Source organism: Sorex fumeus, unplaced genomic scaffold, assembly GCF_029834395.1.
Source record: "Sorex fumeus unplaced genomic scaffold, SorFum_2.1 ptg000002l, whole genome shotgun sequence".
NCBI classification, from domain to species: Eukaryota; Metazoa; Chordata; class Mammalia; order Eulipotyphla; family Soricidae; genus Sorex; species Sorex fumeus.
The window spans coordinates 46,825,520-46,850,762 of NW_026606059.1; the positions used below are offsets into that span (position 1 = coordinate 46,825,520).

Consider the following 25,243-nt stretch of genomic DNA (forward strand, 5'->3'; position numbering starts at 1 on the left):
GGGGAGAGGCCACACTCAGAGGCCACTCATGCCAGTGCTCAGGGGACTGTGGGTGGTGCCAGCATTTGAGCCAGGGTCGCAGCCACATGCATGATCTCTGTGCCTGTTGTTTCTGTTTGGTGCTCACAGGCCAGGTGGTCTCACTGTGATCAGGTTTCTGGCGCAGGGTTTGAGAACTGCCACCCACTGTGTTTCTGCTTTCCCAGCATGGATGGGGAGAGGTGGTGGCAAGGAACTGAGACCCAGGTTCAGACGTCCGGTCACGGCATGAAAGCCACATGGCGGTGAGTGGGGCCTTCCACCTGCCGAGGCCCCGTGGTCCTTTAAGAGCTAAAACACGAGGTCACTGAGTGCCAGTTAGCATTGTGGTAAGGCCGCCTCTGAGCCTCCAGCATGACTCGGGTGACCCCAGATTCTGAACTCAGCCCCCCTCCAACTACACATAAGAAGGTTTGTGCATGTAAATTCCCTTTGTGCAGCTCAAAATATGAAAATGTATCCCCCTCCTTCTCACATGACCGCTAATCCTGGTTAATCCTGTTTCCTGGGGTGTCTTTTCCTAAGCGCCCTTTCTAAGCCACTGTTTGTGCTTCAAAGGACTTTGCTCCTCTGGCTCACCAGCAAAGGAACAAGCAAGAGGTACTGGGGCATCATCCACATGCGAAGGGGAAAGGCAGTTAGGACGGAGAGGGGACCACTAAGTTAATGATGATTGGAGGGATTGCCCAGGTTGAGAGATATGTGCTGAAAGTAGATAAGGACCAAACACAATGACCTCTTAGTATCTGTATTACAAATCACAGTGCCCAAAATTAGAGAGAGAGAGTAAGAAAGACTGTACCTGCCACAGAGGTAGGGAGTGGGGTAGAGTGGGGGTAGCGGGTGGAACACTAAGCACAATGATGGTGGAAAATGTGCAATGGTAGAGGATGAGTGCTTGAGCATTGTTCAAATGAAATGCAATCATGCAAGTTTGTAACTGTATCTCACGGTGATCCAATAAAACTTGTTTAATTTAAAAAAAAAAAGGAGGTACGGGGCAAGACAAGGAAGATGGATCAGCTTGAAAGAAGACTTCCTTCAGGCCAGGATGACAGATTAATGGTTGGAATCTACCATAGTGTGTGGATGGTGGAGGGTTAGTAAGATAGAGAAGGAACGAGTATGACACTAATAATAATAATAATAGTTGGAATAATAATAATAATAATAGAGCTGTTACCGACTGGATTCCATGGGATGTCAAAAGACCGCGTGGCCGCCCACCTACCAGATGGTCAGACTTCTTCGTCAAGATCATGAATGATCGGTTTGAGGCTTTTCATGTTCCCGGAGCGAACAGATGCCATTGGGCTACACTAGCACGCGACAGGGACAGGGACAGGAGACGTTACTGGCGCTCGCTCGAGCAAATCGATGACTAACGGGAAGTTAAGTGATTAAGTGATTAATAATAGTTGGACATGATCACACTGGACAAGAACTGAGTGTTGAAAGTAGGTAAAGGGGTACATGATAACCTTTCAGTATTGCAAAACACAATGTTCAAAAAGGAGGAGAGAGAGAGAGAGAGAGAAAAAGAGAGAGAGAGAAGAGAGAAGAGAGAGAGAGAGAAGAGAGAGAGAAGAGAGAGAGAAGAGAGAGAGAGAGAGAGTGAATTGTGCCTGGGGAGGGGAGTTAAGTTTCCTGGGAGGGAAACTCCGGACACTGGTGCTGGGAAATGTACACTGGTGGAAGGATGGTTGTTGGAACACTGTATGACTGAAACCCAATTATGAACAGCTTTTCAATGGTCTATCCCATGGAGATTCAGGAAAAAAAAGAAGGCGGGGCTGGAGCGATAGCACAGCAGGTAGGGCATTTGCCTTGCACGCGGCCGACTTGGGTTCAATTCCCAGCATCCCATATAGTTCCCTGAGCACTGCCTGGAGTAATTCCTGAGTGCAAAGTCAGGAGTAACCCCTGTGCATGGCCAAGTGTGACCCAAAAAGCAAAAACAAAACAAAACAAACAAACAAAACGGCTCCTTCCCTCATCTGTCAGCACCCCAAGAGTGTCAGGAGACAGGCACCCCAAAAATGCAGACAGGAGTGGAGACCACAAAGATGTGAGGGTCCCCAAGGCACTGAGGCAGGACTGCTGTCTGGACTCCAGGAGTGTCAGGTACCTGCATACCCTCTTCCAGGCCCCGATTCTACAGTGTCACTGTGCCCACTGTAGCTCACCAACTCTCAGTGGCTCCAGATTGCCTCCATCCCAAGGTCTCCCAAGGTCTGCCACCCTCAGCCACTCTGAAGGGCCCTCCGTTGTCTGTCACCTGCCGGGTTGCTGCCCCTTTCCTGTCCTTGCCTCGCTGGGGGCTAGAGTTCCATGGCCGCTGCCTCCACTCACTCCTTCACTTTCCCTTCAGTTCTCACCAGCTTGCCACCTCCAAATCCCCAGAGCCTTTGGCATTCCCTCTTTGGAGATGCACAGGCCCCTTGTGAAGGGGGTGGTGGCTATGAGCGGCCAGGCCAGACTCTGGAACAGGCCCCACCTGTCTTCTCTAATGCAGGAGCGAGAGACATGGTGCCAGGCATGTGGAGCAGTACTGGTATGGGTCACGCCTGGGTGGGGGAGAGGATAGGGTGGCACTGAGGAGCCTTCCTATCTTTAGACCCCAGGGAAGCTGGCCAGGCCTGTTTCATGTGCTGTGAGAGGAATAGTGCTATCTCCCCGCATGCCTCAGGATTGGGAACTGTCTCTCTTGTCCCCTGGACTGTCCCTTGACCAAGCTTCTCTCTCAGAACCTGGCTCCCCCCGCCACCCTCAAGTACAAAGCAGAGCTCAGGGGGACTGCTGCATCCCCATGGGCTCCCTGGGTCCCTGGCCAGTCTAGTGAAAGGCACATGGGCTCCATATTGCTCCCGGGGCTCACCTGGCCTGGTTTAGAAATGGTTCAGGGGACTTTGTCTGCAGACAGCATCCTGAAAATTTTCTGGGAGGGCCACCTTGGGGCCAGCAGGAGTTGGTTGAGCAGGAATCAGCTGGCCAGTGAGTGGGAGAGGGTAAAGGGCCAGCAATGATTTAGAGGGATGCTGGGAGTGGGTGGGGGATCAAGGCACGGTCACCATCTGTAGAAGCCACAGGAGGAGCTTTTCCGGGGACTCCCAAAGCATCAGTTTCATTTCTTTTTTTTGTTTTAAGTTTTTTCAATTTGATTATAGTATCATGCTTTGCCAAGTTATTGATAGTTGAGTTTTAGAATGTTCTGGAACCAATCTCTCCAACAGTGTCACCTTCCCTCTACCAGTGTTCCAAAATTCCCTCCCACCCCCCAGCCTGCCCCCTTGACAGGTGCATTTTAAAGTTCAACTGTTGTGGTTTGGATCTGATGTCGTCATGATGTCTTCATGTCTTCATGTTTGGATCTGATGTCTGTGTTAAGTCTATGTTTTGGATACATAGCTGCACCACATTACCAGTGTGGTAAGCTGAGGTCCCTGAACTCTACTTTCCATTACTTCCCTTTCTCATCTTATTTTACCCCTCAATTTCTTTCCTTCTCTGTCTCTCTCCTCCCTATACCCTGGGGTCAAGGCTGATCTAGGCATCCTCCCTTTATTACATTCCATTTCCTTATTTAGTTATTCTATATATCACAGATAAGTGAGAGCATACTGTGCTAATCCTTTTTCTGATTTACTTAACTCAACTTTGGTATCTTCCAGCTCCATCCAGTTTGCAGTACATTGTATGATTTCATGGTTCATTGCAGATGCATAGTATTGAATCGTGTATATATACCAAATCTTCATCATCCATGCAACTGTCGTTGAACACCTAGATTGGTTCCAGCTTGCAGCAGTTCTCCTAAGTGTGGTATTATTTCTATTTCTGTTGCTCTTGGGAGGTTGTTATTGATGGCTGTTACCGGGAGACTGTCAATGACTTGTGAGCTTCCTTTAGGAGGGCTGAAATGTTCTGGATCTGGAGTCAGAGTGGCTAGTGATACCCATATTGGAGCTTTGCAGGGAACACTACCTCATGGATGTGTTTCTCAGGGTCAGGAGAGACCCAGATAGAGCAGGAGAGATGCTGAGACTGGGACATGTAGCTGGGAGGTGCTAAGAGGTATCTGAGGTTGTAGGAAGCTGGGATGCCAGGAATCTCTGCTCCCTTAGATTTAGGAATGAGAAACAGGACAGCGCTACCCCCTTGCAGCCATCAACACCTCATGAGGTTGCAGGAAAGCACCCCAGGGATCCCTTGAGGGTGGGTAATGAAAGGGTTTTCACAGAAGCAGGGTCTGGGGTATCACAGCTGTTCCCTGGCGAACACCAGGACAAGAACAGTGTGATCTCTGGGACAAAAACTAGAGATGCCCAACTAAAGAGGCAGATGACAAGATAGAGATGTTGCAGGACCCCCCCCCCCCAAAGACAGAGTCATCCATGGACAGAAGCCCCTCGACCCCTGACTGTTCCACTCAGACCCCTTCTCCCCCTAAATCCTGGAGGAAGCCCCATAGGCAGCTGGCCAGTGTGACAGGTCCCTAGTCCCCTCCCCAGACATGGGACAGGGCCAGAGAGGAAGAAGGGACCTCCCCCTCCAGGAGGGAAAATGAGAGAACAACTCACTCTGGAGGCCCCAGCAAGCCTGGGAGTAAGCCCTCTCTCTGGGGCTGACACATCTGACAGCTGACTCTGCCTCCTATAGCGTGCAACCCTGAGCCCACAGGAAATTTGCTATGGGCTCCCAGCCCACAGGTGTTTCTCAGGGCACAGCTCTCATGAGGTTTCAGAACTTGCTTAGCCCCTCTCCCATGTCTCTTCATCCTGGGCCCCCAGCAGTTGTCTCTTTCAGTTTCTGCAGGTGCTGTCCTCCCAGCAGCCCTTGGGATCTGCACACACCTCTTCACCTCTCTCCTTCCTCCCCAAACCTACCATCCGGCATCCTGCAGACTTCAGATCACGACTACTTCCACAGGACACCCAGGGCTCCATCCCTCACCCTCTTCTCCATAGCCCTGAGGGTGGTCATTTGGTCTAGGATTCTTCAGAGACACAGACTGCAGAATGTATTTGTCAACACACGTGCAGAAATGTATTGTCCAGAATGGGCTTGCAAGACTGTGGAAGCTAGAAAGTTCCATGTCTCTGGATGGCAAGGCTTTTGGATCAGAAACTCAGAAGGGATTTGAGAGTTGGGTGGAGAGAAGGGAGGCACGGATTTCCTTATCTGGGAAATTTGGTCTCTTTATCTACATAGCACTGCCTGGATTAGAGCTAGAGAGAATGTCTGAACACTATCGCCTGCCTGGTTAATACATGAAATGTTACCATTTGTATGTAATTCTTTGGCCTTCTTAGCCTCTGACCCCACCATCTCCATTACACAAAGTTAAGTTTTAGGAGGGAAAGGACAAAGGGCTTTTGCTCCCTTCATGCTCTGTTCTGTGAGCACTTAACAAAGACACAACTACACACCCAGTGAACAGGAGCCACTCAAATGGTGGAGGGAATTGTGCACTGCAGGCCACAGGCAGAATAGTGAATATTCAGTGGCATACAAGTCATTGTTTTTTTCTATCTCAAACACCCCACCACCACCAAACACACACACACACACACACACACACACACACACACACTCATAATCACACTCATAAACATGCTTTATAATTTTTCAAGTGTATGATACCAGAGCAAGGTAAACTTTTCCTTAGATTCATCCTAAGACTGGGTCCCCTTCATTGATTTTAATATATTGTCTATCCATAAACTTTTGGCATGGATCAAGATTCACATTTAATACTCTAAATTACCTGACTAGAATGTGGGGTGTATGTTATGGTCCCTTTGGGAAGTGTCAGCACAGATTGAGCATTCATTTGATTTCAGCATTCTGAGTTGAATGAAGGCTGGGATTGTTGTCCATTTTCTAGATAAGGAAATGAGACCCTGAGTCCCAAAGGTGGAAATTCCCTTTCCGCCGTGGGGGAAAGACTGTACAGCTGCCCCAAGCTGGTGCTATCTCTCCCCTTTGCTCCTGGGAGGTGCATCAGGATAGAGGCCTCAGGGGGAACACAGCTGCTGACTAGGTTTCTGTGGCCCTTGGTTTGCACTTTTTGGAAGGGCAAAAGTGGTCACCCTACCCTGTCCTGGCAGTAATGGGGAACCTCCAAGAAATTCTGATCCTATTGCTGCCAGATCTAGGGAGAAGCCAAGAAGCTGAAGAAAATCTAGGCAGAGTTCAAGTCTGACCTCCAGGCCAGAGAAGAGGCACCACTGTCTTTGGGTCCTTGGGGTTTCATCAGATAAGTCTGCTATGAATCTTAAAGATGCTCCTTTATAGCAGTTTCTTTCTTTGCTCTTGCTGCTTTCAGAATTTTATCCCTGTCTATGGCTTTTGTCATTCTAATAAGGGTGTGTCTTGTAGTATTTTTATTTGAATTTCTTTTAGCTGGTACCCTTCAAAGCCTCCTGAATCTGTTTGCATGTGCTTTTCAGCTCTGGGAATGTCTCAGCAATGATGTCTTTGACAGTTACTTTTTCATTAGGGTTTTCTTCCTGTTCCTCTGGGACTCCAGTGATTCTTATGTTATTCCTCTTGACTTGATACTGATTTTCTCTTGACATCTGCTGGTTTATTTTGTGGCTCCTTCCCATTTTCTGCTATTGTCTGAGATTTTCTGCACCTCATCTTGGAGCTCACTGATTCTATCCTCAGCAGCTGTTACTCTGTTGCTGAGGCCATCCACTGAGTTTTTCATTTCACCCACCAAGTTTTTTAGGTCTGTCATTTCAGCTTGTATTTTCGTTTGCATTTTCCTTACCTCTGCTCTCATATTCTCTTTTATTTTATCAGCAGTGTGTTCTATTGCATCTTTGAGCTCCTTATACCTCCTTAAAAGCTCCATTCTAAATTCTTTATCTGAGAGCTTATATAGTTCATTGTTACTCCTTGATTTAACTGGGCTAGTAACTTCAATCATTAAGCCTGGTGAGTTTCGGTGCTGTTGTACTATTGTGTCCGTTGCCTTTTGTAGTTTTTTCTCCCGTATGTTATTGTATGTTTTGGCCCTGCAATGGGGCTCTCTTTGTGTGTTACCATTGCTTATTGATAGGTAAAGAAATGTTGGCCTGGGTTAACTAATAACCCAAATGTGGGGTGCAGATGAAATAACTAATTCATGTGGACACAGTAGTGTCTGTGTGGTGTTGTGGTTAGAGATTTTAAGGATATGCTATGAGGGGTAGATTGAGGGGGAGAGGAGCGACGCTAGGGATCCACACACCGAATGGAGAATTTGTTAAGGCACTCTGGGGGTGGAAGCTTGCAGGAGAGCTGACCACTTCCTGGGTCAGATGCTGGGAGGAGGAGCTTCCCTACGGGTGGAGGGCTGCTGGAATTCACGTGGGGTCATGGGTGGCCAGCCAGAGGAATCCACAACACCTTGGTACCACCTTTTAAAAAATTGTCTCTGGTCTTTTTCCCACCTGACCCGCTTTGGTCTTCATAATCACCTGTCATTAGAGTGATTCCAAGTCTTGTTGTTGGATTTATTTTGAGGGAAAATACTGAAACGTGGGGAATTAGGGAATTAGCATTTGTATTGCCCCTACTCTGTGTGAAAAATGAGCTGGTCACCTCTGTGCTAATCCTTTCACCGTATCAATTAATCTTTTAAAATGTCCATTCTGCTTTTTGGATTTAGCATCCAAGGATCTGAGGTGCAGTGGTATTATGACTGTGACCATGAGGGTAGGAAAGGGAAGAGTTGGATCTGAAGCTGGGCCAACCTGGGTCATGGTGTATTCCAGCAAATATGACCCACCATCAGATTCTTCCAGAAACAGAATAAAATGATTCTAAATGTCCAGGAAATAGGAGAGGAGTGGAGAGTTCCAGAAGGAGTCATTCTTCCGGGATAGAAAGTTTGTGGAGGCTTCACCCATCAATTCTGATTTCCTGCTACCCTGTGTCAGGTGCCAGCACAGGGCAGGATCCCTTTCTTTTCATCATTGCAGCCTGAACATCTGTTGCTCATGTTCTGGGGGGCAGGCTGCTGTGTTTCATGTTGTTGGAGTGTGAGTTAGGCGTGGAGGCAAAGTGAAAGCAGATGGAACTGCCCTCCTGGGCACTGGTGTGACAGCAGACAATGGCTGCAGCTGCATCCCTCCGTTGATTGTTCTCTTCTCTCTCATCATCTGTGGATGTGCCTTGGCACCTCTGGGATGTCCCTGAGGCCCCACCTTGCTCTCTAATTCGCCAAAACCCTAACAGTGTAGGGTACTACACATGCACAAGAGAAGCAAAGGGAAGAGGCTATGGCTGCTGTTGTTTTCCATCCAACCACTTCTCCCAGCAAAGAGAAATCCTCCCTGCATAGGACAGAAATCTGGGGCTGGAGTGATAGCACAGCAGGTAGGGCATTTGTCTTGCACACAACTGACCCAGGTTCGATTCCCAGTATACCATATGGTCTCCCGAGCACCACCAGGAGTAATTCCTGAGTACAGAGCTAGGAGTAACCCCTGTGCATCTCTGGGTGTGACCGACAGGGCAAAAAAAAAAAAAAAGAAAGAAAGAAAGAAAGAAAGAAAGAAAGAAAGAAAGAAAGAGAACCAGAATCCACCTCACTGAGTGCATTAGAGGACAAGCATGGTAGCCAGGACTTGAGAGATGAAGGAGGTACGGAGACGAAAATGAGAGGGAGTAAACCCATTATCCTGCCTCTTTGTGGCACACAGGATGTGGTGTATCAGGGAGCCCAGAGCTGCATCTCAGTGCTGGGCAACCAACCAAGTTGAAAACTAAGAAAATGAAACAGATATGATGTTCGGGACTACCAAATCAGCAAAATAACCAAGGTTCCAAGAACCCAGAGCAAGGAAGCCACACGGAGTCCTTATTTTGCTCCAAGAAGTTTTTCAGTGTTTAGACGTCCCAAGCACTCTGTAAACAGCTGGTAAAAGGCTGGTGTGAGCTGTTGATTTCTCACAGAGCAGGGCACCAAGGCACTGGGGAGGAGTCTGACAGTGAGAGAAGCCTTGGTGGGTATGCAGCCGCTGTTCTTGTGAAGTCTGGACTTTGTCAGCAAAGGTAACCAGATGTTTCTAATCTCCAGGACTTTATCATCCCAGTCACTAATTGGAATAAGGTTATGGGCTCTTGCTCTTTTTTCCCAGTTAGAGTGGGCAGTATTGCTCTCTGAGTAATGACAGCCTCATCGAGAATATCTATGTTTTGTGCATTTGCAAGATAGTCGGCCAGGATACAGAACTAAATGGCCAAAGAGAAATCGATAGAAAATAGGCAATAGTTGTTTCCAGATTTTGGCTATTGTGAACAGTGTTGCAATGAACATACAGGTACAGATGTCATTTCTACTGTGCTTTTTTGCATCCTTGGGATATATTCCCAGAAGTGGTGTTGCAGGGTCATATGGAAGTTCAATTTCTAGGTTTTGAAAGACTGTCCATAAAGAAACTTGGCACTTCTACACAATGAAATACTATGCAGCTATTAGGAGAATGAAGTCATGAACTTTGCTTATAAATGGATAGACATGGAGAGTATCATGCTAAGTGAAATGAGTCAGAAAGAGAGGGACAGACATAGAAGCACTGCACTCATTTGTGGAGTATAAAACAACATAACATGAGGCTGACACCTAAAGAGGGGACAGGAAGATTGCTCCATAGCTTGAAGTTTGCCTCATGAGAAAAGGGGAGAAGGCAGCTGGAATAGAGAAGGGATCACTAAGAAGATGATGGCTTGAGGAACCAGTCGGAATGGGAGATGTGTGCAGAAAGTAGATAAAGGACCAAACATGATAACCTCTCAGTGTCTGTATTGCAAACTTTAATGCCCCAAAGTAGAGAAAGACTATGGGAAATATTTTCTGCCTTACAGCCAGGGGAGGGTGGGAAGGGGGTGGGAAGGGGGGGGGTATAATGGGGATATTGGTGGTGGTGAATGTGCACTGGTGGAGGGATGGGTGTTTGATCATTGTGTGATTGTAACCCAAACATGAAGCTTATAATTATCTCATGGTAATTCAGTAAAATTTTAAAAAGAAAATAGGCAATAGCCCACATGTTATCCAAATATACCTGGCTGTAGAATAGACATAGGCTTTAAAGCAACTGTGATGAATAATTAAGGAAAATAGGTGATAAGACAGAGACCCACCAGAAAACGAAAACATAACTGAAATGCATTACTCAAATGGAAATTCTCAAACTGACACAGTAACTGAAATGAGAAACAAGTTACAAAATTCATTAGAAAAGCCACAGAAGAAGAGATAATGAAAAAGCTAGTATCCATCTCAAGAAGCTGGCTAGATAAAGCTAGTTTCAAATCAAAGAGGTGATTCAGAAGAAAATGTCAGAGACAAGAACAGGAACTGATGCAATAGAACCAGGAGTCAGTTACCAGAAAGGCCTGGGAGGGGACAAGTCTGAACCATAGCATTGATTTTGTTTCATTTCACTGTGTGACCTTAGATAAGTCACTAGCCTTCTTTGAACCTCTGTTTCCCATTTAGTGAAACAACCAATAGCTAGTTCAGGAATCCAGGTGAAGAACAATGAGGACATTTCAGCCTCCAGAAACACACAGAGTTCACTCACTCAGTGTTCAAAACATTTTAGACAATATCTTTTCTCCCAGTGGCTGGAAGTTCTCTGTCCCAGCAAAGTGTGTTTTCATTAGAGACTCCAGGGAAGGATGGTTTCCTTCTCAGGATGGTCATCAGAATAACTAGATTAACTTCAGTAGATTAGCAAGACAGAAAAACCAATTTAATTGCATATATGAGGGGAATGGAGGAGGGCTGGATCAATAGCACAGCGGGTAAGGTGTTTGCCTTGCAATTGGCCAGCCTGGGTTTATTCCTCCGTCCCTCTCGGAGAGCCCAGCAAGGCACTGAGAGTATCCCACCCACACGGCAGAGCCTGGCAAGCTCCCCGTGGCATATTCGATGTACCAAAAACAGTAACAACAAGTCTCACAATGGAGATGTCATTGGTGCCTGCTCGAGCAAATTGATGAACAATGGGACGACAGTGCTATACAGTGTTTGATAATGCTATGAGGGGAATGGACAGGACCTGAAAATTTCAGAACCAATAAGGAAGAAATAGGGCCTAGAGGATATATCCAGGATATATCCAGAGCTGAGGATTGGTGCAGAGCCAGGGCTTCAAGGAAAGAGAAGAAAGACTCTCCGGGCCAGGACAGATGTGCTCTGATGAGTTGTTGGTCCTGCCATTTTCATAGCCTTTTTCAGAAAGAAAGATTATTTCTAGTACTGACTCTAATTCTGGGCAAAATCAGAAAGTAATCTTTGTTCTAAGTAGTTAAGGAAGTGATACAAATTTCTCTTGGGGTGGAGAGATAGTACATGGATAAGACAATTTGCCTTGCATACAGCTAACTGGTTTCAAGTACTGGGACCCCGTATGGTCCCCTGAACACCACCAGGATTGATGCTGAGTGCAGAGCCAGGAGTCAGCCCTGATCACTGCTGGGTGTGATCCAAAAACAAAAAAACAAATTTTCCCATGAGCCTAGAAGGCTTGAAATGATCTCAGAATAATACATCTATCTAGGTGGCATGTCCTTGTGGGAGTCTGTTCTGAATATCGTTGGAAACCTTCTCTGAACACCCTTCCTTCAGGACCTTCCAAGGGGAAGTTCTCACCTTCCAAGAGCCATGAGAATTGTGTGTGCCCAGGGTGTGTTGCCTGTTCAAAGAGTTGTCCCTGTCCTGTCACTTCTACTGCTCTTTGCACCCTCAGCTGACACTTTTCTTCATATGGGATCTGAAATCATCTCTGCACACCTCCCTTTACTTCTTCCAATTTGGGGAGGTCTTTCAACCACCACTCATGGACCACTTATGCAGAGATCCCTGCCCATGAGGTCTTAGCCTGACTTTCATTTCAGGGAACCAGAGTAGGCTGCCTCACCTCACAGAAAAAAGGGTAGTCATCCCCTTCCCTGAGGCAGGGACCTGCAGTCAGTGCAGGTCTGTTATGACTTTTATCCTCCAGCTGTGTTTTTTTCAGCACTTTCAAAGCACGAGTTGATAGCAGCGCAGAGCCTCTGCTGATCTCTAGGATTCTAGTGAGTGCCATGGAGAGAAGGTGACACAGTTTCCCCTGCTAGTACAACTCAGCCATCCCCACCACCACCCACCCCTGCGCCCTTAGCCTGAGCGTCAGCATGGAAGTTTAAATATCTCTCACATGAGCTCTTACCTAGAATCTTATCTAGAATCTTATTTGATCAAAGTAGTTTGCTACCTGTCGATCTAAGCCAACATCTGCCCCTGGCATTGGAAAACAAAATAGGTGCATTGTGGACCCTGCTCATTGCAAAGCAATATGGGGAGGCCCTGTCACATCTTTGCTCAGATACTGTACCATGAAAACAGTCTTGAACATGACTGCTCAGATACTGCCCATTCTCCCCTCACTGCTCTCTCCAGTCATACTATACCAGCCTCCTTTCTTCCCAAGGCTTTAGGTTCTGGCATCTAGGAAATGCTCACCAAGGAATCTTCAACTCCCAGCCAGCTAGACCTCAGAAAAATAGGCAAGTCAATGAATTGGGGAAATAGACAGACTTTTCTTTCTTCTCTTCTTTCTTTTTTTTTCCTTGATTTTTGCTTTTTTGGGTCATACCCAGTGATGTACAGGGGTTACTCCTGGCTCTGCACTCAGGAATTAACTCCTGGCGGTGCTCGGGAGACCATATGGTATGCTGAGGATTGAACTCGGGTCGGCCACATGCAAGGCAAACACCCTACCTGCTGTACTATTTCCGGCCCCGGACAGACTTTTCTTGGCTGACAGCTCCAAGAAGTGAGCAGAAGCTCTGCTCATAGCCTCAGTTTCAGTTTGCAGGAATGGTTCAGAGAAGGTGCTCATGGTCACACAAAAATAGGGTGGTAGGGGTACACCTAGTAAGAATTGGAGTCTTCTGAATCTGTGCATTTCCCTTTTTCTCTCAGCTCTATCCGAACTGTCAGCCCTTCCCTTGCCTTCATTTATTTCTGCCTTTTTATTTTAATGCCGTGTAAAAGGCCATGTGACAGGGCTCCAGCACTTAGATTGAATTTCTATTTCATGGGGTGCCCACCCTTAATTTCTATCCCCATGGAGCAGACAGTGGCAAGTAGTGCAGAGTAGAGCTTGGACACTGGGCGAACGCTAGGAGGCCTGGCCATCCTAACAGAAGTTGTCTCCCTCCAAGCCTTGAAGTAAGAATGAATAAGAGTCGCTCTGCCAAGCAGGATGGGATGGACTTCCTGCACAGGGGAGACTGCTAGGGCAGGGGCCCATCAGGAATAGCAATGGTTCTCTGTGGGTCAGTTGTACTGCGTCAAGTTACACGTCATCTCTTTGACACAGTAATGGCTCTGTATTCTTCCACATCACTGAAAGTCAAGGCAAAGGCTAATGCCAGGGATTTAACACTATCAGGCTGACCCTGTTTCTCTTCATATGGGACCTGAAATCCACAGGAAACAGTGGCCAGTATGACCTTGCCTGCTGCCTGAAATCAAGTACTGGACCAGAACAGAGCCAAGTTTCTTTGTACCAGGGATCGTCTGAGGGCTGGTTCTGAAGGCCTCATTAGAAAGCACCCATCTCCGGGCTGATTACTGTGGTAGAGCAGAGCCCTCTGCTGGCCAAGCCGGTTAATTCAACTCACTGACAAACTCACTGGCAGAAGCAGAGAGGCAGCTAGGAACCACAACCGTGAATGCCACTAGGTTCCAAATGCCAGCCAGGATTGTTGTGAAAGTGGAAGATGAGCGGGAGACAAATCAAAATGACCTTGCCAGGCGCTGGTGGTGCCGGGACAGTGCGAGGTGGGAAGCTGGGGGTGAGGAGCGGGGGAGACCCGAGGTCAGGGATGGGGTTGATGTATACATTCATTACGTTTCAAGCCCTAGGTTTCTGCAGGAAACTGTTGAATTAATCTGGTTTTGAGCTTCCCTCTTTCTACCCAAAGGGAATCAGTCTCCCTTCAGTGCTCACTCTCTGAAAACTCTCCAGCTTCATAACCATCTAAACAGTGGAGAAGGGAAAGAATTGATTGGGCAAATAGGGATGAATGGGGTCATTGCAAAACAGAATGCGGAATGGATGTGCTTGGGTGCAGAGATGAGAACATGGTTTACTCTACAGAGGCTCTCAGAAGTCCATGAAGTCTGGGGGCTACTTTATGGGCATTTGGGACCTTCCTGTCTGCTTTCTTTGAATGAGTGTACTCCCTTTTCTCTCTCTCTCTCTCTGTTCCTCTGGGTGCTTGGAATGTATGGGAGTGTTGGGGGTGTGCGGGGGCAGGGGTCAGTTGGGAATGAGATTCTGCTTCCTTCTTTCCTTGGAACCTGTGGTAAGTCATTTCATACTTTGAATCTATCTCAGCTTCTTCTGTGTACAAAATGGGAAACCCCTATATAATATAGTGGGTAGTAGACTTGGAGGATTATGAAGAAGCAGATTCTTATGAATATACTGTCATAACTAACTCTTACCGGACCACCAAGAAACTTTAATTTTCAGTGTCTGAATAAATATTGTTTATTCATATACTGAAAATAATGTAAATGATGAACCCTGACAGAGTTCAGCATGTGGCTTTTGGTTTTTGTACACCTGCCAACACACTGGCCTACAGTTGAAAACTTTTCCTCTGGCTTACTAGGTATGGAATTCTCAGCAGATACCTTTCTGTTACCATCCTATCTTCATAACATTCTGAGAGTGGATGTATTATTATACCATTTCACAGAGGGAAAAACCAGGAGCTGGATGGTTGGGTCATGGGCTTGACACCACACAGCTGGAAAACCAGGCTGTGCCCTGAGCCATCTGAAGTCCTCTCTATAAATAGAGGGTAACGGGAACATTTGGAATCTGAGGCAGGAGGAAGACAGCTACTCCCTGAGTATACCATTTGTCTTAATTTTTATAGACTCATCATTAGTTTATATATTATGTAATTTCAGGAGTTTAATTTCATACTTGTGAGTATGTGTCACTGTTACCAGCACTAAAGTTCCTCCACTCAATACCTCTCTTTTTATTCTTCACCTCTCTTCTTCCCCTATGGTCACTACTATAGTTTTCACTGAGACCCAGAGTTAGTTTTGTTGTTCCTAGCCAGTTCATTTCCTTTCATTATCCATATTCCACATTCAGCAGTTGTCTTACCCTTCCTTACTAAATTCAAGTAGAATCATGGATTCGACTTCCACCCAAAAGACACACTTGCAGCCTAGTAATGGCAGGGACATATTTCACTGAGATTATAAACCACAGAGGATTTATTCACTCTTCAGTCAACGAGGAAAAGCTCCAAGGTGGATTCCAAGTCTCAGCTTTTGTGCTTAAGTGCTGCTGGGAACAAAAGGGCACACGTATATTTTTTGAATAAGAAAGGGTTTTTCTTTGGATAAATGTCTAGGAATGAACCTGTCATTTCTTTGCAATCCTGAACCCAGGACAGCACGAAGGAGTGAGAAAGCAGTGGCTGCTCCGTGAGCTCTGTGTGCATTGCTCCCTCACTGAGCATTACTCTGTTCCTAAGCATGGGTTTAGCTCCCAGATTTCCCTTGAATCTTTCTGTGTCTTGAGTTCTGACTGCAGAAAAGGTGGGTGGGGTGTCTCTGTGCCCCTTAGCAGCTTTGTGGAATTGGTATTCACTTCCTGTTGTATGCACGCACTAGCTTCTCGAGGGCAAATCCGTTCCACATAGCAGTCCGCAATCTTGACTGCTGCAGGGAAGACCAGAGACCTTGTCTTGGAGTCAGTAGAGAGTGGACAGAATTTTGTTTTTATAAATTAATAAAATGTTGATTTGTTTTCTTGCCCCTTTTCTGTGAAGATGACAGACAACCAACCGTGAGTGCCTTCACCGAACAGACTGCTTAACCGCACAGCTCTGTTGACTTCTGGGAAGGATCCCCTTCTGATTATGGATCATTAAAGGTCAACCTTCTCAGAGGAGAATCGCAGCAAAGACGAATACCCTGATCCTGAGCCTTCACCCTTCTTTACCCTCCGGCGAACCCGGACTGTTATTGATACCTCTGGTCCTTTACATGGGAAAGGAAATCCTGAATTGAGCTTGACTGAAGCTTCATCAGGAGACCAGATCTGTTGTTCCAGGGTTGCAGACATAGCCAGCTATTTTCCTTGTTGAAAAGACAAATTATCTACAGAAGAAAGAGCCAAACCACAGGAGCCATCCTCTTAACATCTGACTGTCATCTGTGAAGGTCCGTGTGCCTGCCCAGTGCGGGTGAGGGCAGCCGGAGCAGGCCTGAGGCTCTAATCCACCTTCAGGAATCCGTGCCTAGCCGTGTGATTTGTGTTTCATCATTGGGATTTCTCTTTCGAATTCCTTCTCTATCCAGCATCTGTGTGTCCAGCCCATCAGCAGGAGGGGCCCCCTGACAAGGGAGAGCCACAATGGCCAATCTGAAGAAAAGGATATTCAAATTCCTCATCCTCCTGATCCTGCTCATCTTCGTCCTGAACATATCCCTCGTCCTGGTCCCCACCACCTGGCTCCCCAAGCAACTGATGCAGGAGTTATCGGACTTAATGAATTTACTGAAACCGTACAACAAGGTTTGCAGCTGTGCACGCTGCATTGAGGAGAGGGGCATCTCGCTCTGGTTCGACAATAGGTTCAACAGTTCCATACCACCGCTGCTGACGTTGGTGAATGCCGTTCTAGATAAAAACACCTCTAGGTGGTGGCTGGTGAGAGCAGGGGCTGCTGGGGCAGGGGGGTGGTGCGGGGAGAGGGCTGGTATGAGAGCAGTGGGCTTCCCAAAATCAAAGGCTCAGGCTTCAATACACTGGGGCCCTGCCAGGTGCTTTTAGCAGAATGGGTCATTCATCCATTCTGTTTTAGCAGAGTGTGTCATTCATACATCCTGCCAATGATCCCCCGAGAGTCGTGGCTGCAGCTTACGCACTTTGCTTTACTGTCTGTCACCAATCATTGTGCTTTTGTACAAATTGCAGGTTTGGGGCCTGTGTCCAGATAATCTGTTGCGGCCATTTTTCCAGGAGCCTATTGCCTGTCACATTTCAGTAAAGCAGGGGCATTGTGCTTCGGACACTGTTGCACACTTATGACGGTGCACTCAAAATAGAATTAATTTTGTTCCATTTTCACCCTTCCAAGCAGTGCACAGAGGATCACCACAGCTGTGCGAACAATGCTCAGAATTGTGAATGCCATGGGTCAAACATGGGGCCTTGTACATGCCAGTCATGGAACACAGGAGCCACGCATGAGGTCATGGGTGTAGCCACCAAGTCGTTCATAGATCACTCTGAAAAAGTATGTGAGTGTGAGCACTGATCTGAAGGGACTGAGAGGACAAGCCAAAGGCCCAGGCTTGGGCCTAGTTCTATCTCCCATGCCTTCCCCTCCACGTGCAGTGGGCTCCAGGCAGGTGATGGAGCGGAAGGGCAGGGTTTTTGCCCTCTCGGAGGGTTGGGTGCTACTCACAGAGGCCATGGACCAAGAGTGAGAAGAACCAAGGCAGAGTTTGAGCTGAAGCTTTACGAACATTTGAGGTTGAGGAGCAGGATTTCCATCATGAGGACCCCAGCCTGGAAAACCCACGTACAAGATTAGAGACCTACTTTCAGGGGCATTAACACAGCTGCATGGTTAACATCTGGGTGTTGTGCTTCCATCCTGAGAGGCAAAAGGGGCTGGTCTGCCAGGCAGGGGAGTGTGTGTGTGTGTGTGTGTGTGTGTGTGTGTATTTAGTGGGTGGGGGAAGGGTGAATCTTTCCATCACAGTTCCAGGTGGGATGTGAAGGCCAGAAGACTAGCTACAATGCCTCATACCTGGATAACCCTCCCCCAGAGCCTCAGTGGGTAGGGTGGGGCAGATATGAAGGTGTGTTGAGGGCCGGAGCAATAGTACAACAGGTAGGGCACTTGCCTTGCACCTGGTCTACCTACCATGTTCTATCCCTGGCATCCTATATGGTCTCCCCAAGCACTGCCAGGAGTAATTCCTCAGTGTAGAGATAAGAGTAACCCCTGAGCACAGCAGAGTGTTGCACCCAAACCAATAAATAAATAAACAAAAAGAAAGCTATATTAGCTGAAGACATCTCAGGCCTTGCTCATATTCTTTCCCTTGCCCTCGGCCTACTAGAGTAGATGCTAGTCCCCAGCCTGTGTGCTGTCCTCACGCCCTCCCCACTATGCAGGCAGATCTCTATCTATGTCTTGTTCTAGCCCTGCTATGCTTGCATCGTCATCACAAAAGGCAGGGAAATGACAGTACACCAGGGTCCTGAGAGCTAATATAGGGCTAGGGTGCTGGCCTAGCATGTGGCCAACCCCAGTTCTGTTCCCAGCACTGAATATGGTCCCCTGATCACCTTCAGGAGTCTCTGCTGAGCAGAGTCAGGAATGGCCCCGAGCACCACTGGCTGTGGCTCAATCCTCCGCCTCCTCCTTCCTCAAAGGAAGAAAATCCAAATACCAGTAGCCCCCTATCCCCATGATTTGGTTCTCTGAAGTTTTAGCTACCCACCAGCTCAGAACAGTAGAACAAGAGTCCGGGACACAGCTTACTAGGAGAACTTGTGTTTCCCATGGCTGAGAGGTTAGCTTTGAGCCCTGAAAACACCACGATAAAATTGAATTAGTTTTAATAAAACTCTGACGCACAATAAGATATTTTGAGAGAGACCAGAGTCACATAATTTTAATTGCAATATCTTATTATGCTGGTTCTATGGTTTTATTATTACTTATAATTTATTGCTTATTGCTTACTATACCTAAATTTGTAAACTAAGCTTTAGTCTAGGTATTTATGCACTAAAAATATAAAAACCAGAATATCTAGAAGATTTGATACTGGCTGAATTTTAGGCATTCACTTCGAGTCTTGAGAGCCATCTCCACAGGCAGGGGCCAGTATTCCTCATTAGTGGAATCCTCAGTATAATACCACTACTTTTGATGTTCCTCAGCAAGAAACTAAGGCTACCAGACAGTCTGACCAGTATTATGGGCATGATCTATGATTCATATCTGCAGAAACACAACTCAGTTGCTCCCACCTCACCCCTGGCAATACTTCAAGGCTTACTCCTGGATCATTGCTCAGCAGTCACTCCTGGCAGACTTGGTGGACTGTAAGGGATGTTGGGGATTAAACCTGGATCAATTACATGCAGGGCAAGTGCCCTCCCCACTGTACTATCTCTCCACACCCCTCTACCCGTGGAATGTGACTCAGCTAGCTGTCAGGAAAGCTGCAGTCTGCATCATGCTAAGGGAAGTGAGACCAAGGGGGAGGGGAAATAAATACCAAAGACTTCATTCATATGTAGCGTCTGAACACCAGAAGAAATTCTGTGATAATAGTAGATGCGGAGAGTAGTCATACAGAACTGAGTTTGCTGAGGCAGGCAGGGGAGGGGACCTGGAGACAGTGGGGGAGGGACGCTGACACCTTAGTGTTGGGGGCAGGGGAGTGAGGCTATGAAACATTATTAACAATCACAATGCCTTAAAATATATTTTAAGGGGCTGGAGTGATAGCACAGCAGGTACGGTGTTTGCCTTGCATGCGGCTGACCCAGGTTTGATTCCTAGCATCCCATATGGTCCCCTGAGCACTGCCATGAATAATTCCTGAGTGCATGAGCCAGCAGTAACCCCTGTGCATTGACGGGTGTGACACCACCCCCCCAAAAAAAGGAATAGATAGATAGATAGATAGATAGATAGATAGATAGAGTATAGCAGGTAAGGTGCTTATCTTGGACTTAGCTGACCCTAGCTACAGCCCTGCACTGCATATGATCCCTTGAACACCACCAGAAATGATTCCCAAGCACAAAGCCAGAAGTAATCCCTGAGCACAGCTGCCCAAGAGAAAAGAAAAAGAAAGAAAAACACACCATCCTTTGACTCATTTTTATGGGATTTGTGGTCCATCTGTTTTATAGGACATATTCAAAGGTTGTTTGGGGGGGGGGGTTATGCCCATATATGCTTATAGTTTATTCCTGGCTTTGTGCTCACGGAGCACAACTGGTATTGCTCAGGGAGCCTCATGATATGCTGGGAATTGAACCTGAGTTAATTTTATCCAAAACAACAACAGTCACGGTCCATTTGCTCGAGCGGGCCCAGTAACGTCTCCATCATGAGACTTGTTGTTACTGTGTTTGGCATATCAAATACGCCATGGGTAGCTTGCCAGGCTCTGCCGTGAGGGCGAAATACTCCCGGTAGTTTGCTGGGCTCTTCGAGAGGGGCGAAGGAATCGAACTCGGGTCAGCCATCTTGGCCGCTCATAAGGCAAACACCCTACCACTGTGCTATTGCTTCAGCCCCATCCAAAACAAGCGCCCTACTTATTGTACTATCTCTTCAGTCCCAACTTAGGAAATCTCATCAGTTTTTGCTCTAAAGGGGCAGGCCAGTCTGTTAAGAAGCAGCTACATGATAAGGCCATCCAAGCAGTGGCTAGACATGGGATGTGAGTCTACAGGCAGGGGACTAACAGTAGGACAACTGCAAGTGGCTTAGCACTGAAAGTTCTGCACTTGGGGAGACCCACTCCTGTACAGGGAGGCTGCAGCCAGCATTTGCCACTACCTGGAGCTCAGAAAGCTCCTGGGACAGCTGATTTTCATGCCACATCCCTAAAGAACATCAACACAATAGAATACTGTGCAGCTGGATGAAGTCATGAAATTTGCATATAAGTGGATCAACATGGAGAGTATCATGTTAAGTGAAATAAATCAGAAAGAGAGGGACAGACATAGAAAGATTGCACTCATTTGTGGAATATAAAGTAATAGAATGGGAGACTTACACCCAAGCATAGTAAAGATGAGTTCCAGGAGGATTGCTCCGCAGCTTGGAAGCTGACCTCATATGCTGGGGGGAAAGGCAACTCAGATAGAGAAGAGAACACCAAGTAAAAGGTGCCTGGAGGGTCCTCTCAGTATGGGAGATGCAGGCTGAAAGTAGACTATAGACCAAATGATGGCCACTCAATACTTCTATTGCAAACCACAATACCCAAAATGAGAGAGAGAGCAAAAGGGAATGAATGCCCTGCCACAGACGTGGGGCAGGGTGGGGGTGATGGGGTGCGGGTGGTGGGAGGGATTCTGGGATCATTGGTGGTGGAGAATGGGCACTGGTGGAGGGATGGGTACTCGATCATCATATGACTGAAATGTAAGCATGAAACTTCGTAAGTCTGTAACTATATCATGGTGATTCATTTAAAAAACAAATAAAATATTCAGACTCCTTGGGAGTCAGATGGTGAAGGCCAGGATGTGTTCAGCAAAGGACTGATTTATTGGTCTGGCTGGAGCTCAGTGGTCTTGGGGCTGATAGAACTGAGGGGTGGCAGGGTGAGGGTGCAGAGGCAGGCAAGATGGACACGGGGTCACCTGACCTTTTCTCTGAGCTTTATTGTCTCTTGCCTCCAGTAGCCTGAGTAGCACCCTGCCCACAGTAGAAGCTCTATAGACATTTGCAAAAGGAATGAATGAATGAATGAATGAATGACAACTTCCCTTACCAGCTCCCTGGGCACCCCTTGGGCACCTGCAGCAGCAGTGCCTGTCCCAACCATGTCCAGCTCCTGCTCCAGCTCCCCAGTAGGACAAAGGGGATAGGAGACAGAACTGGCACAGTCAGGCTAACCTGTGCCTTTCCTCCTCCGCCCACAGAGTCTCCAAATGGAGAAGAATCCCAGTCGTTACAATGACACCATCGTGAAGCTCTTCCAGGTGATCCCTGGGGACATAGACCCCCTGTTGCAGAAGAGATTGGGAAGCTGCCGGCGCTGTGCCGTTGTGGGCAATTCTGGCAACCTGCGAGATTCCTGGTATGGTGCCCAGATTGACAACCATGACTTCGTGTTTAGGTGAGTGCCCCAACCTATCCCCAGTGCCACTGTGCCAGGCCCCCAGGACCCCTGAGCTAGAAGAGAAATTTTGGCTCAGGGTTAAAGGGTGAAGACCCCAGCCCAGGTGTGCTTGGATTTATCAGGGAATCTCAGGCTCCTCCTTATACCCACATGGGCTTCAGTTTCTCCATATTCAAAAGGGACCCAATGGATGGGGAGCTTGGCATCTACAGGCCTGGTGAGAGAGAGGGATTTATTTGAAAACTCATGTTTTAGGCTTAACATTCATCCTCATTTTGCTAATTAAGACTCTCTTAGCATAACTATATAACCCCCTAATTCCCCACACCTACCTATAGCCATGATAACACATGCCCAGCATCTGTCTGGGCGTCTGGTAATCCCTGATACATCATTCTTGACTTGAGAATCTCAAGTGTTTGAATGTGGGCGGAGTCCAAGCAATGCCCAGGAAGCTTCTAGAAAAGTTTGTTCTGGGGTCTCTTACTTTTTGCCTGTAGGCCCATTGCCTGGCCTCCTGGACCCTCCATGGGTCCATAGTGTAATGAGCTTAGGTCGGTCACACAGACCTGGGTAGCTCTGTGGTCTGACACAAAATCTCTACATTTTAGAGTTCCTCAACCATCAGCTAGCATAGCCAGCACCCAGGTTGAACAATCCATGTCACCTGACTGAGACCGCATCTCTTGTACGATCAAAGGCAGGGCTGGAGAGTTGGCTTACAGGATGAGTGCATGCTCTCATGTAGAAAGTCTGGCTTCCATCGGTGCCGGCACAGGGTCCCCCACACTCCACTGTGAATGACCCCCATTCATAGAACACAGAACAGCCATTGAACTCTACTTGGGGGTGACCCTAAAACCAAATAAAATTTTTATGGGTTTTGATTTGGGGCTGTGCTCAGATTTTTTGCTTAAAAATTATTCCTGACAGGGTTCAGGGAACCATCTGAGCTGTCAGAAATCAAACCTGGGTCTGCTGCATGCAAGAGAAGTGCCCTACCTGCTCTACTGTCTTTCAGGCCCTTAATTGTTTTTAATTTAAAAAGGAAGTTTTGCAGATTAATAACTTGGGGTTGCAGTGAAGATGGAGGACAAGCCCGAGCTTCCACACTGTACTGCCAATGTTAAAACCTCCCCTCAGCAGGCCCCTGTGAGGTGACTCCTCCACCCTGGCTCCTTTCTGCAGGATGAATAAAGCCCCCACAGCTGGCTTTGAAGACCACGTTGGGAGCAAGACCACCCACCACTTCCTGTACCCTGAGAGCTACCGAGAACTTGGGCAGAACGTCAGCATGATTCTGATTCCCTTCAAGATTCTGGACATGGAATGGGTGGTGAGCGCCATCACCACGGGCACCATCACCCAGTGAGTCCCCTCGGGGTACCTGGATGGAGGGTCCCGCTCCAGCCCTGTCTGTCTGGGTACCACCCTTCTCTTCCCTGCCACGTCATACCCACCACAGCCTTCTTGCATTGCTTCTCCATCAAAACTGCCTCTCATCTCCACAGGAAATGTCCCTCTACTCCATGGGAAATTCCTCTCTCCTTCTAGGATGCCTGAGCAACCCCAGCTCCTAGTTCCATCCATTCCCTCCACTCCAGTTCCTCCTGGGCCTCTCTCCCACCAAAAAACAAATTAAGCTCAACTGAAAACTCCATAGGAAAGATGAGATCCCCTCCCTCTGGAGCCCGCAATACAGAGAGAGAGAGAGAGAGAGAGAGAGAGAGAGAGAGAGAGAGAGAGAGAGAGAGAGAGAGAGAGAGAAGCTCCTCAAATTGTTCCTTGCTTTGCAAAATTGAGCCTGGATAGGGCCAGGGAATGTGGCTCTGTGCTAGATCATCCACATCATATGCAGCAGTTCCTGAATGTGATGTTTGTACTGAAAAAAAAAAAAAACAGTGGTAGCAGGAGCAGTGTCACTTAGCCCTGGCTTGAGTCGCGGGGTCCCTTGAGTGGGAGCACTCACTGCCTGAGCAGCTGGCTGTTTGTTCCAGCAGAGCCTTAGTGCAAGGCCCCTATGATCATATTGGATCCTCATTATGGGCATCTCCGGGACTCAGTCCTCCCAGGGGGGACACCAAATTGGGCTTTCCAGTGTCAATGCTGAACACTGCACAGGGCCAGAGCCCCTTGCTCTTCCTAAGGAGAAATGGCTGTCATGTCCAGGAAGCCATTACTAGGTTTTAGCTGCCTCATCTGAGGCTCGGGAAGAAGTCTGAGGGTGGGAGGGGCGGGGGGCTGCAGAGGCCGGAGTTTGCTCCAGAAGGAGGGCGTTGGGGTGGGAGGGGGTGGCTACAGCCGGGCAGGGCTGCTCAAGGGGACTCAAGGGGAGCAGGAGGCAGGTGAGGGTACTTGCTTGCCTTCATCTGAGGGTGCAGAGTGGCTGGTGCCATATCATCTTGCTGGTGCAAGGATGCAATTTGACTTACTCAATTGAATCACCATGAGATTCACAGTGGCAATTGTTCCTGATTGGGTTTCTGTCCAGCATAAAAGGTACAGTGTTCACCCTATATGTGCTCTCTCCACTCTGTGGATGGCGGGAAGCAGCAGGTCACCTCCCTCCCTCTTCCAGGAGAAGCCCTTACAGAGCACAGGGGCCTGGAGTCAGTCAAGTTCTCACTCTGCTGTCAGCTGAGGCGGCTGCAGCAGGAGGAGCCTGAGAGAATTCCCCTCCCGAGCCCTGCCGGCCTCTCCCCAGGTGACCCTTGTGATCTCTCCACAGGACCTACATGGCAGTCTTCAGGAAGATCAAAGTAAAGAGTGAAAAGGTGAGTCAATTCGTCTTGTGGAGACCTCTGCTGATCAGTGTCCTCAGGGATGCAGAGAACTTGGTCCCAGTGCTGAGGACAACTTGCTCATTCCCTTCCCAGAGATGCCAAATGAAGACCCACCTCCCGCCACTAGCTTCCTCCCCCAGAAGCTTGCCACAGATGCACCACCACTGTAGACACCCCATCCCAACTGACACCCCACCCCCACTGACACCCTACCCCTAGAGACACCCCTTCTCTTCTGACACAGAGGCCAGAGATTTTTGCCAACTGACAATGCTCATTTGGGTGCAGTCTCCCAAAATTGGTCTGAGCCTCTCAAGACTGCTCACTCTCTCCATTTTGCCATTCCCCACCCCCGGCAGGCATTTGACCAGGACATGCACAAAGGTAGGAGAAAAGGAGATAAGAATAGAAGCTTCTGCCGCCCTCTCTGCAGGCGAGATCATCTTTTAGATAGGAGATCAGGACCAGAGAGATCAAGCTCCTTGCCCAGGAA

The 25,243-nt window shown here is 47.8% G+C and overlaps 1 protein-coding gene across 4 annotated transcripts in view; it reads left to right on the plus strand.

Moving 5' to 3' along the window:
• Window positions 1–25,243, plus strand: part of ST3GAL1 (ST3 beta-galactoside alpha-2,3-sialyltransferase 1) — a 115,076-nt gene that overhangs the window by 83,317 nt on the left and 6,516 nt on the right. For 3 of the 4 annotated variants that reach the window (XM_056112183.1, XM_056112175.1, XM_056112167.1), the window contains exons 3-6: window positions 15,895–16,778; window positions 21,768–21,964; window positions 23,156–23,335; window positions 24,696–24,741. In XM_056112183.1, coding sequence (XP_055968158.1) covers window positions 16,482–16,778; window positions 21,768–21,964; window positions 23,156–23,335; window positions 24,696–24,741 — 720 coding nt within the window. In that variant the 5' untranslated portion in view covers window positions 15,895–16,481. The remainder of the gene's footprint in view (window positions 1–15,894; window positions 16,779–21,767; window positions 21,965–23,155; window positions 23,336–24,695; window positions 24,742–25,243) is intronic. The other variant, XM_056112191.1, reaches the window with a different exon arrangement.